This window comes from Aspergillus sclerotioniger, assembly GCF_003184525.1.
Source record: "Aspergillus sclerotioniger CBS 115572 chromosome Unknown BO94scaffold_1, whole genome shotgun sequence".
NCBI lineage: Eukaryota > Fungi > Ascomycota > Eurotiomycetes > Eurotiales > Aspergillaceae > Aspergillus > Aspergillus sclerotioniger.
In genome coordinates this window covers 1,334,820-1,347,653 of record NW_020290991.1, presented here as the reverse complement: position 1 = coordinate 1,347,653, position 12,834 = coordinate 1,334,820, and the positions used below count along the sequence as shown (strand labels likewise).

General features: G+C 48.4%; 3 protein-coding genes across 3 annotated transcripts; all 3 read right to left on the bottom strand.

Moving 5' to 3' along the window:
- Positions 1-103: 103 nt before the first annotated feature.
- BO94DRAFT_16333 (Ras family protein) lies at positions 104-1,337 on the bottom strand. The gene is made up of 4 exons (XM_025605883.1): positions 1,081-1,337; positions 824-938; positions 483-758; positions 104-418 (listed from the first exon to the last, which is right to left on the bottom strand). Exons 1-4 carry the CDS (start codon positions 1,090-1,092, stop codon positions 183-185), a joined length of 639 nt encoding a protein of 212 aa, XP_025473372.1. The 5' UTR covers positions 1,093-1,337; the 3' UTR covers positions 104-182.
- A 3,870-nt stretch (positions 1,338-5,207) lies between these two features.
- Positions 5,208-7,159, bottom strand: BO94DRAFT_570889 (isocyanide synthase family protein; the record flags this gene model as incomplete). Its single annotated transcript, XM_025614842.1, has 4 exons — positions 5,208-6,048; positions 6,117-6,496; positions 6,546-6,987; positions 7,109-7,159. The coding sequence occupies 4 exons, from the start codon at positions 7,157-7,159 to the stop codon at positions 5,431-5,433; spliced, it is 1,491 nt and encodes a 496-aa protein (XP_025473371.1). The 3' UTR covers positions 5,208-5,430.
- A 1,705-nt stretch (positions 7,160-8,864) lies between these two features.
- On the bottom strand, positions 8,865-10,143 carry BO94DRAFT_570888 (oxidoreductase, short chain dehydrogenase/reductase family; the record flags this gene model as incomplete). The annotated part of the gene is made up of 5 exons (XM_025614841.1): positions 9,611-10,143; positions 9,244-9,553; positions 9,132-9,187; positions 8,959-9,097; positions 8,865-8,897 (listed from the first exon to the last, which is right to left on the bottom strand). The coding sequence occupies exons 1-5, from the start codon at positions 10,045-10,047 to the stop codon at positions 8,865-8,867; spliced, it is 975 nt and encodes a 324-aa protein (XP_025473370.1). The 5' UTR covers positions 10,048-10,143.
- Between the last annotated feature and the right edge of the window lie 2,691 nt (positions 10,144-12,834).

Sequence of the window (12,834 nt, the reverse complement as noted above, 5' to 3'; positions counted from 1 at the left end):
GATAGCGAGGCTCGTATGGTATAATGATCAATCCAAAAAAAGCGTCGACACGCCACATTTCGCAGCGAGACAGTGGCCCGTATTTGTCGCTGATCTCTTTTCAGCCGGGGGTAAATGTAAGTGTTTTGTTTCCTTCCGTATCTCGACCTGTATGTATTCTTTTAGATCCAACGCCTGTCCCATTACATAATAATACATTTTCCACAGCAACCTGCGTCATCGCCAGGCTCGCTGACGTCCATCTTGCCTTCCGGAGCGCGTGAGCCCGCGCCCGCACCAGATGGATACGACGACATCTCCTTGTTGTACCGACGGATCTCGCGCACGAGGTCGTAGAAGGCGTTTTCGACGTTGATGCGGGACTTGGCGGATGTTTCGATGAACTTGCAGCCGAACTGCCGTGCGAGCGCCTCACCCTCTGTCGAAAGATAATTGTCAGCCACACCCTCCATGGGAAGCAGATGTCGGGTCAGGAAACCCACCTTCTTCGGAGACAGCTCTCTCCTTTTCCAAATCGCACTTGTTACCAACCACGATGATGGGGAAGTAATCCTTGTCCTTCACTCGTAGGATCTGCTGTTGGAAGGTCATGATTTCTTCGAAAGATTGGCGCGACGTTATCGAGTAGACTAGGAGAAAGCCTTCGCCGGTTCGCATGTATTGTTCACGCATCGCCGAGTACTCCTCTTGTCCGGCAGTATCTAACACATCCAACAATGCCACCTCCTCGTCAATGACGCACTGCTTGCGGTATGAATCTGTTCAAAAGACGAATCGGAATAAGCCACACGGTCGGTAAGCTATAGCAGAGCTCAGCGCCCACCTTCAATTGTCGGGTCATATTCATCCACGAAGTGGCTCTGAATCAATTGAATTGTCAAGCATGACTTTCCGACGCCACCACCACCGACAACTACCAGTTTATATTCTCTTAAAAACTATACGCGATTGATGTGTGAGCCATCCGTCACGTTGCTGAAGCGAGGAGTGGGAAGATCATCAGGGAAAACTGGGAAGGGAGGTGGTAGGAAGCACATGGAAGCCAATGACGGAAACTGGAAGCGCAGCGACAAGGCTTACCTTTGAAGCCATTTTGGTATGTTCTGGCCTGAATTATGCTGGGAGGGAGGAAGGGAAGGGGGGGGGAAGAGAAGCGGTGATCGAAGCTATCCCAACAGGAGCTGTGACAGCGGGTCGAAGGAGCAGCAACACAATTTTCTTTTGCAGAAGGGGACAAGAGTCGGGGCCCAGGTCGTCGGGAGTTTCGCGCAAAGCAGAGGCGCCTAAAGGGCAGTCCACAGCAACGGCGGGTCTAGTGATTACTAGGCCAAGCTTAAAGCAGCAGACGGGGGGGGGGGGGGGGGTGTAAAGTGGTGTGGAAGGAGGATCAGGGGGGGGTTCGTGGAACTTTGCAGCAGGCGGAATTGAAGGCGAGGCGGCAGGGTGCTGCTTGACTGCAGTTCGTCTTGTCCCAAATCGTCCAGATGGAAAGGGAAAAAACGAAAGAGAAGGGTACTAGAAACACCTTCGAGAACCAGGGTGGATTCAAGGAGGGAAAAAGAAGGAAGGGAAGAGACTGGGTGGAGAGACTGGGAGGGGAAAGGGGAGAGAGAGGATGATGATTAAGGAGAGTTAGGCCAACTGAGGAACGGAGGTGGGGATAGCAGACCAGCCCAGAAAGGAGTCTAGATAGAGAGCGAACCACCCAGGGAAAGGAGGTTCAGACTTCACAGACGCCAGCCAGAAAAAGGAAAAAATGGACGTCGTGATTGGTGTGGGATAACTATCCCTACTTATGATCTAAAAGAGCCTTCTTCCGCCTGTCGACCATCTGGATCGTGGATAAATTGATATGGTGCGGCTGCTGATTGGAAGGAGGGCGAGAAAAACTAGGGACTCGAGAGGCATAATCTCACCACCAGACCTAATCAATAATCCTAATATAATAATAATCTTCCTACTGCAGTACCTAGGCTTACTACTAGTAATAGGATCAATGCTACGACGACTCGGGCGATGGAGATTATTGGCGACAGAATGAAAGGGGGGAAGCGAGAAGGCGCGAGAGTCCGACAGACGGACAGCAAGTGGACAGACAAGTGGAGTGGATGTGGCATTAACCGGCGACGCGTGTGGATTCGGCCACCCAGCCAACTGTTTAATTTCACTGGTACCGCGGCTTGGCCCACCCGCCGATAATAATTAACCTCCATCGTCCGATCGTGAGATATGGACGGACAGCCTGGCCTTGAAGCCGTGCCAGCTACCCCAGAAACCACCAGAGCATGGTTCTATCAAATCCCTGGCGGGCTGGATCATCTTTGATCGGGAACAACGGTGCGTGAGTGGAGGCCAGGACAGGGAAAAAAATGAGTCAGTCCGGGGGGGGGGAGGAAGAAAAATGGTTGCATGGTGAGGTAGCCTGAAAAAAGGGGCCGGGGAATCATATTTCATCCCAGGGCACACAGATTAATGATCCATTGGGTTTAGCTCCTGCCAGCCTCCAAACTCCAAGTCCAAAGGATTATTATTATAATTATTGACCCAGCAAATACCACCGCAGCAGTCCGTAGTGACTTTAGTCTTTGCACAATCCGACTCTAGCAGTTGACGCCGACTCCGACAGGCCATTGATCGTATCGCCCACAGATTAATCTTCACCAGCTCCACCGCTTAGCGCCGGTCGTTAATGCTTCCAGCGTCTCCATCCGAACCCCCCCCCCCTGAGGGTCTTTTCCCCTGCTCACCTTAGTGACCTTACGCAACACAGTAAACGAACAAATAGCTCCCGGAATTCAAGCCAATCGCTGGGACGCCTGCTCGGTGGATTTGGTCGTTTCTTGCCTCTGCGTCCCGCTCCGGTTCCTTGAAAGTTGAACAGTTCAACTCCTTCGGACCCAGGGTGCAGTCGCCTTACTTACGCAAGCACTGTAAGAGAGACAGACAAGTGACAACCGACGAACACCCATTGATAATGACTTTCCCGTCCGGGCAGTTCAAAACTCGGAACGATCCATTGTACTAAGGGCCCTGGACGTTACAATTTAATAAGGAGGGGAACCCCCGATGGGAAGTTGTGCCGGGCATTCATCATTCCATCATCTCATCATTCCATCATTTGTGTGTTCCTTTCCCGCGACCGTTTGCTTCTAGAACGGTAGAACCATTCTCAGCCTTAACAGATGCAACGTGACAGCTCCGATTTGACACACCGACTTACATCATAAATCGAAATATTGAGTCTGGGTTTCTTTTAGCCTTCGTTCTGGCTGTCCCTGAGAGACGGAGGACAATGGATCCAGAAGGCGCCTAAAATAGGCCAAGGCCGAGGTCAGAAAGTTCTCCACGCCTCCACTTGCCCAAGGTGATATATTGGTCTGTGAGACCGTCCGATCCCATAATCCAGCGACGCTCAATCACGATTGGCGGATGAGGCAGCGGCCTCGACACTCCTTGCTCATTCGGTGATGGGCGGAGTCATCGGCATGGATAATACCCTCGAGTGTCAAAAGATGACGTCCCCCAAATTTAAACCCTACAAGTCCGAACACTTTTTGCATCCTTGCATCCAGCTGCAGGCTTGGGACGCTCTGCCTTGCTCTCATATCACTTTCTGCAATGTCGCTCGTTGATCTTCTTTAACACTGACCCCTACGGAGTAGAGCCGACTGAACCCACCCGTGTTCCGAGCCATGATCCATCACCTCATTGCCTGATTTTACGGACAAATGCTGATCGCGGAAATCTCTTCCATCCTTGCCGACACATCACATTGACAGCGCCATGGGCTCACTGTGGATGTCCTTGGCACCAGTCTGGGTATCTGATCCCCTCAGGTACAAAGTACAGTACCTGCACCGTCTCTGCGGGGTTGTCGTCGGGACATGCGACCGAGATCAGTACCTGTCAACTGCTTAGTCTACTGTACCAGTCACACTCTAGACCTTGTCCATGTGCCGAATGCCCGAATCACTGGCCTAGCAAACAGTTGCCTGCGTCAGTGATCAAACGGCAGAGCATTAGTGTCTGTGTCTCTGCGACGCTACCTGAAGTGCATACCCGCTGTAAACGCCGTTCTAAATCGCCCCCCAATGTTGGAAGTTTAGTTTATCTTCGAACAAAGTCAATCAATCAATCATCAAAAATTTCCACCATGACGTGGTCAGACAGAACCAACATACAGAGTGGGGTAATTTACTTTCCATCTATCATTCTCTCAAATCTCAAATCTCAAGTCTAAACTCTCAACTCGAGTCTCTCGCGCCGCTGATCCCCTCATGACGCATCCATCCCTCAACGCCATCCCGTGTGGGACACTGAACAAGACAGATGTCAACAATAACTTTGTTCCCTGACTGGTGCATATTCAAATGATCTGCAGAGTATCTACTCCGTACTTGACTTTGGCTGACACAACCTCTGAGCCACAAAGGGGTCATAGCTGCTGCTGCTGCTACTGCCCCTTTTCGGGTCCCTAGTACTACCTACTTAGATACTCAACGTACTAAACAAAACCACCACCAGGAACTAGTACCTACCTACCTACCTACCTACCTATCTATTTATCTATCCCATAATTTAAATTAAATAGTCCAACACTATTTACCTACATTGTCGCCAATGTCTTATAACCCCCACGTTAAGCACAGATAGATAGATAAATACTTAATCTTCACATGCTAAAGATAAATAACTCACTCGTTCCTTGGCCCCATGTCATATGCAGGGGCAGATAAAGCTTGGGAGGGAGGGGGGGGCAGCCCGGCCGGGGTTCTCCGCTTGCCGGCACGTCAAGCTCCGGGTCATGATGATACATACCTATCTATCTCGGGCCTCTATTTCCTTCTTGGAGGAAGTAGGTAAATTGGCATTAGATCGGACCTGGATGTTTTTTTTCTTTTGGGTTAGTGCCACTAGGTAGCTAACTAGTGTTATCGAAGTGTGGGAATGGATGGATGGTCCCTGGGTTTCTGGGCCCGTTGTTCAACTACGTAGAACTAACTAGCAGTTATTTGGTGCTGTAATTGAGTCATTATTGATATAGACTTATCGTCACTTAGTCCTTTGGGTACTTGTATATATCTACGAAATCTACGGCGCAAGAGATAAAGTACATATTTCTTCATTATCTGTTTCAAATAACAGTAAATACATGCCAGCGCAATTGCTAAGCTAGCTAGCTACCCAGAACTCCGAAACCAGTTCTTCGTAAAGAGTAAAAAAAAAAAGCCCAGCATTGCAGTGATGGAAGGTCCCAACAACAAACCGGGGCACTGTGGACATGTTTCACATATCGAAGATAAAGGAAAAAGAGAAGAGAGAAGAAAAGATCATATCTTCTTTACAGAGACACCGAGTGAAATGGTACAGGGGAATGTTAAAAGGGAAAAAACAAGGGAGAAGATCAGGTCACGACGCAAATAAAACAGCTCAATCCAAGTCATCAACATCATCGTTTTCTTCCTCCACTAGGGTAGAAGCATCATCAAAGGTGAACTGTCCAAGTGCGATAATAGTATCGAGTTCCGAGGCTCGAACGTCTTGGCTGGTAACTTCAACTATGAGATCGAATTCTCGGGGCAGGAGCGTGTCGGGGTCCTCTTCTTTCTCAATAATGAGCTCATTGTCTAAGGTGTTTTCGAATCCCTGAAGGATGATACGTGAGTTCTTTTGTGCTAGGGCACGGGCTTTCTCCATGTCTGACTGGGTTAGGGAGCTTGGGATGAGAGGTGTCACGGTCATGCCACATGGGTAGTCGGGTTCAAAGTGAACGGGTGTAGACCAGCTATACAATTCCGACTTGACTCGGTAAGACCAGGGACGACCGTCTTTGTAGACCAGTTCCATGTCGGATCTGGAGGCAAACACTTCGCACCAAGCGTACTTGAGTCTTCCATCAACGGCGTAGCTCGGAGACGTATGCCAGGGAGTTATAGGTGACGAAGTCTGTGGCAAGACGTTGATGGAGATCTTGTTTGACCCATTCGACGGGTGGATGGACAGGCGGACGTGGTTAGGGAAGTTCTTGCGAATGGCTTCGGCGAAAGCCTGTAGAGTCCATATGTTAGTTTAATGTAGTGTTGTATGCTATGGGTTTGAATTGGTTCATGACTTACTGCTCCTCTGCCGATCATTGTCTTGGCAATAGTTTCCAAGTTCTTCTTATGTTTCTTGTTGGAGATGCCATTGCTCTTAGTGAGTTCAAGGTCTTTGGTGAGGAACTTGATATATCCCCGGTAAGTGGTGCAGATGTCGACGTCGGATTTGATTTTCTCATCGACGTCAAATCCCAACGGTGTGTAGTTGTCAATCAGTCTTTGACGAAAATGCGGCGCGAGAGTCTCATATGTCTCGCTGTCAAGAACAATATCCTCGTTCCAGTGGATGAGGTTGCGTAATCTGACGAAGTCGATATGGTCGCACTCCTTTTCTGCTACCATGCCTCTCAACGCCTGGCTATACATCCAGACCTCGCTGTCAGGTACGCCGAGGATGTCTAACAGTGATCAGCGTGTAGACCCATAGGTATCCTGTTATCGACATACCGTTGTACACTAAGCCATCGGATGCGATGGTAAGTTGGGCTCCTGCAGTGTAGATCTCACCGATGGCCGCACAGAGTCCATTCAGGTGAGCGATCGATACGTCTTCACCCTTGTCCGGAAGACAACCTAAGGTCTTATTCTTCTGGTTGGGCGACTTGAATGGAAACGCCGGCATAATCATCTGAACCGGCTCCTGGGTGCGAATTTGGCCATAGATCATCGAGAGGAACTTGAGATTACCCTCGTCGGTGCGATCTTTTCCCCCCTCAGGCACCGGGGTACGGTATTGGCCGATGATGCTAAGGATGTCGACGGCTTTCTGTAAGGCTTCATGGTCGGGCTTGAACTCTGCAAAATGCAGAGTCAAGGCCGCCAACATTGCCGAGACCTCGACAGTTGGGTCCATCTTTTGATGGTTCAGTGTAAATACGTGAAGTCTGTTCTGCAGGTAAACAAGAACAGGTGATGAGGAACACGGTCCTACATAACACGAATGATGCAGGTCACGCTCAGTGATCACGACTAAGAAAAGCATGCACGACAACTGATCAAAACAAACTGACCCATTTACTTGGATTGAGATCCAGCAAATATGGGACTGTGATGTCAGTCATTGTCCTGGAGTATCATGCTTCAGTCCATATTGCGATGTGCCGGATGCAGTAATCGGCTTGCCTGCCGAAACCAGCAAACAAGCTTCTGATGTTCCACGAAAATCTTTTCCCTTTTGAAACAGCGGGACTCCCATCGACTTGCTCGCAATTAAGGCAAGAAGCCAGACGCTAAATTGACGACATGCTTGTTGCTGTCCACATTCGGAATATGGAATGCCAGGATGTGTCTGCTCTTGAGCCACGAGCTTCGCTACCAGCAGATTTTGCAGCTCAACGAAGACATGAGGCAAAGCCTTAAAGAATATGATGGGCTAGTCTGATTGTCCGGATCTCGATAGGGCAAGGCGGATTGGCTCCATGCTAGGCAGGGGTTTCAATGCAGAACTCGCCCTGAGTTCCTGCGTACAGGCACAATCATGGCTCTATTTACCCCAGTTGATTAATCTAATCCAATCTGTGCTCAAGCCATTGTCATTTCAAGGGCCGTTGCTTATTCTTCGAGTGGGTCGACAATGACTAGTGAGTCGATTATCGCCGCCGATGGTCGAGGAAAGATGCCGGCATCCCACCTCCTGTTTAGAAGTGAGATATACGATGAGGAAGGAGTCATCGTCAAAGAAATGGCTGTCTTGCCTATATCGACAACTCGGTTCTGAGCTAATCAGAAAATGTAGATGGTTTTAGCCATATTGCGAGGACTAGTTGACGCTGGTGGCTTGATATCCATGATCCATGCTTATGTCTCCTCATAGGGCTTATCCAATTAATCTGAGAAAAGAGTCAGTAAAGGAAAGGAGAAGGCCTGGGGGGTTTATATACTCAATCCTAGTAGAACCTGAAGGTGACTGAGGTTCTAATGTATTGAAGTCAAAGGGCCTGAATGGGAATGGATTATCCCATACCTCACTGACTTGCTAACGCCTTCATCAGTCAAACCTTGAAAGCAGAATAACTCACTTCACGTTAAAGTCATTGGGACCAATCACTTAATTATATCAATTTAGTCAATCTTGTCTCACCGCCTCTTTACCATATTTTTGATCAACACCGCCAAGTTCATCTAAAGGGTACACATAGCTAAACATGTTCATGTAGCTATGCCTGCACAGTTAATATCAAGCAATAAACACTAGTATCACAGATGCCTCCAGATTGTCATGGCACATTACAGTAACTGATGAAGACTAAATGGTTATGGCTATTCCGCAGAGCTATGATGATGAGTGACGCTCACAACAATGGGCTTCATTAACGTCATATTTACTGGTGTAGTGAACTGTGAGAACTGTCCTCATATACGTGAATACTTCAAGGTTGTTACTGCCTCCGTCACGGCGGGACCGTGAATTTGACTGCGACATAGGTTCGATGTGTTCACGGGCTGGGGTATACCATACTCTACTGTTAATGGGAGAGTCATCGTTTAGTGACTCCATAGTCGGCTTTATTTCCTTGTATGGAGATCACTGGGCTTAAACGTATGATGGCTGGCAAGAAAAAAAAAGAAGCTATACGGCTTTCTGTGCTTCAAGTAATCACCGTGAAGGTAGCAGTTGTTCCGGTAGAACTACTATATTTTCGAAAAAATGGTCTTGAAATGGAGTAATGTTCGTTTATATATCTAGGTCTACCAAGAATCCAATCAATTCTAACGGGGCTGCAACAAGTGAGCCATATACAAGATGGTTCTATATGCGCATATAATCTAAGACCTGCGGTGCATGGCAGTCGGCGATGCCTATGATATGAAGTCATCAGCACGGTCGTCGCTGAGCCTTGCATCTAATGGGTTGACTTACCTGGTGGCTTGGGAAGATCAGAGTATCCGCGATCACAACGTTCTCGCGCCGACCAGCGGCAAACACAACGATCTCGGCAATATCATCAGGGGTAAGGGGCTCACAGCCGCTGCAACATCTCCTATTAGTGCCTGACCATCTGCGTATCAAAGTGAGAAAATAAGGGATTTTACGCGTAAACGGCATCTGCCTTCGACTTATCGCCGTAGAAGCGCACGACGGAGAATTCCTGAAGAAAAAACATATTAGACGAGACCGTAGAATAGACATAAGCGGAATCCTTACAGTCTCAACCTGGCCAGGGTCGATCTCAATGACACGGATTCTTGTGGCGATGAGCTCCTTCCTCAGGGCATCGGTAAAAGATCTAATAGCCGCCTTGGTGGCGCAGTAGATACTACCACCGGGGTAAGGCTCGCGGCCAGCAATGCTACCAATATTGATAATATCTCCTCGACCACCGTCGGCTCTCGTCTTGAAGATGGGGAGGATGGCCTGAGTCATGTTGATCAGTCCAGTAACGTTGGTGGAGAACATGACATTGATGTCTTCAGGGTCGATCTCAGGGGCCTTGGCAACGCCCTTGACGAGGCCTCTGGTTTCTGTTAGCACGAATTTGAAGTTACAACGTGTAGGTGGCATGGTGACTCACGCATTGTTGACCAAGACATCAATCTCCTTAAACTCCGCGGGCAAAGAAGGCACAAAGTTCTTGATATCTTCCGGGTTGCTAACATCCAGTTGCACAGGCAACACCTTAACGCCTTCACCAACTTCTTCCTTGATCTCCTTAGCCAGCTCGTGCAGAGAGTCGATCCGTCTAGCAGTCACGATAATCTTCAAGTTCTTGGGAGAGGTGCGAGCAAATTCCTTGGCAGTGCTTCGACCAATTCCGGACGATGCACCAGTTACGAGGATTGTCTTGCCTTCAAGGCGCTTTGCCATTGCTGTAGCCATTGTGCGTTTGACGAATGTTGGTTGAACCGCAGTACGAAAGGGAAGTGGGGTGGATGCGGAGAATATCCCGGGCGAAGGGGAGAGCTGTCGAAGGGATCTGATTGTACTGTGGTATGCTCGGAGAAGTCGCATAAAGATCCTGGGTGGGGGTTAGGATCAAGTCAAGGAGAGCGGGAATCGAGAGGATGAAGAGATAGGGGCTGGCTGTGGTAGTCTTATGAATCATAGGCCGAAGGTCGGGATGGCGTGCGGGGGATCCGGCGAGGCCATTTCGTGATCCGGCGGGGCCTGGCCTCGGCTGATGGTTCGCCCGGTCGGACTTGCTTCCGATGCTGCTGAACTATCTTCCAATCCCACCTCCTCCATTACTTGCTGGAGTGGTGAAAGTCTATTGGAATGGATGCTTTATCCTCTTTTAATCTTCCCAAAGTCAATTAATTGGTGGAGTTAGGCTTATGAGAAAGCCCAGCATCTCCCCATATCGCAGGTATCTCTCTATCTCTTTATATATCAAGCCGAACGAACCGACTAAAGCTTTGGAGCTTTCTACGGAATAATTGCGGCAAATTCAATCGCTTTCTCCTTTAAATGATTCCACGCTGGTGGGCTTCATACCCTATGGCCCTTGCTGCAAATAAACGCATCTCGTAGGTGTGTACGGAGGTATGTTCCAAGAAGCCCGTCGCTCCTGAGAAGTTCAATTTTAACACAGTGCTGATAGGAACCTCCCTTTTCATGTCACTAAATCAGTTTGCAATCCTCGAGTGTGTTATACTTACCCTGATATCAATATATTCAACGTGCCTGCCCTGTTGATCGACAGTTTCACTCACCACCTGGCCTTCTTTTGACGAGTAATCGACGATTGAGAAGGTGTCGAAGGGAAGGTAATTATAATTGATTCAGCAAAGTTCTCCTAGACGCGAAACAGATCATGACTTGCTAATATTTACACGGGAGACCCTCCGCCAACGGGCTTTGGCCTTTTGGAATCTGCGATAGGGAGCATCACCAGGTCTCATGGCCTACACGATAAACAAACACCAGAGGACGAGGTGCCCAAGAGGACTTTCCCTACTGAAAGGCGCACAATTATGTCCATTATCCTCGAGCGGCTATAGGCAACTGACCTCGCACGGTCATGCAGAGTTTAATCAAAAGAAAACGGGGTCGAGTTAGAAGCTACTTGCATGCAGCTATCCAAACAGAGTCGACTATATCCTGCTGCCATGCTCCGTGAACAGGAGCAGCATATGTTACAGAGAAGGTCGTTGCGTTCAAGCCATCAACCTTACTCGCTTCAACTCGGAAGGGGATGTCTTGATTCGCGAAGTAGAAGCAACAGTATAGTGGGGGTTAACTGTAGCATAAGCTAAGGGCCTTGCTCCCGAGAGCTTCCGCGGAATAAGTATCAATCTAGACGTGGCGATCACTCGCTTGTTGAAAATGATCTTGAAAAAGAGCCCAAAGAGCAATTTGCGCCTGTAAAACTCGTCTACTATCAAGGTACATGCGAAGAGGAAAAGGTCTTCGCCTATGCTAACCATGAATATCATTGATCTGCAAAGGCTAGCTGTGGATCCGCATGTCCATATGACGAAATGCTTCACTGTCGGCAAAGCATTCAGCACTCTCTAGAATATGGCTCTATGTCGGGGGTGAACATGCTCCATGGCTACCTCAGATAATTGCTACATCTCTCTAGCTCACGGACTATAGCATCTACCAATCTAGAATATGCATCGCACTTGCACCTTACCAGCTCTCAATAACATTGACAGCAATTTCTTTCCTGGCACATTATCCACCATATTTCATGCACAATATTCTGCATCAATGATGTAAGTCAAATTGAAAAAAGGAGATCAGTGACAACTCTGGAGTTGACGTTCAGCCCGAGGGTATGATTTCTTTCTTTGGTCAACAGTCTGGCGAGTGACCGGCGCTCCTGGGGGTAGGATTTAGAGAAATACACTTCGTAGATAAGACCAACGAGATGACCTTTTCTGAATCCTCAGCCCTATAGATAAAGAGTGCCACGATTATTTGAACGGCGTCCGCGGGATAGAGTATTAAGCTGCATTCCATAACATACTAGTTCTGAATTCAAAAATCAATAAGCTTGAGCGACTCTCCAGTTAAGGATAGGTAGATTTGGAATCAGAAGTGTTTCGGCTGCTCATGCATTTGACCAAGGCACCGAGGTTATGATATACTCAGGTCCGATAACAACAGGAATTATTGAAATGGTGTGGTGGAAGGCGTGTTGGGTTGGGGGCGGCGGATCGTCAGGGATGGAGGGAGACTCAGGCTGGGCACTCGTTCACTCCCTGACCGCTTCACTTCCTCCTTTCCTTTTCTTCTCCGGTCGACGATCATCGCCGGCTTTTGACAGCAGCCCCGGACTCAGAGCCTGTGTCAATGAGAAACTTTTCACTAAAGGAACGGTTTGATGGGCTAGTCTGATGGCCCTAGTGACTCTATTGACATTTGACACTGGCCTATCTTGTTGTTGACACCTCACCCGACGATCTTCAATCCCCTCCTTCCTTCAGTTCAGAGCAATGGCGTAATACTTATCATCTTCACATGTTCTACTTTGTACCCATCCTAAGGAAGTCATCGAATGCAAGAAGCACCATTTCACGGGCGCTTTGGATCGCAAAGATTACATGAAGGGCATGGCTACGACTTACACGCACAATCCTGCAACAATCGACGAACGCCACCAATCGTTAAGTTTCCAAGGAATAATACCAGCTATTGAAACCAAATCTCAAAACAAAAGAAGCAATTAGTCACCGATTTAATTAGCGAAGAAGATCCAAATGGCTGGAATGAAACTCAGTGTTTCCAGAAGAGGTCACTGATGCGTTCATCTTTCTTGCAGAATCCTTATCAGCAAGCCATGTGCATCCT

Bases quoted from the DNA above. Each gene is read 5' to 3' on its own strand.
- BO94DRAFT_16333 (XM_025605883.1), bottom strand. The intron at 759-823 runs GTGGGCGCTGAG...TCTTTTGAACAG, and splicing joins ATATGACCCGACAATTGAAG to ATTCATACCGCAAGCAGTGC. The intron at 419-482 runs GTGGGTTTCCTG...ATCTTTCGACAG, and splicing joins GAGAGCTGTCTCCGAAGAAG to AGGGTGAGGCGCTCGCACGG.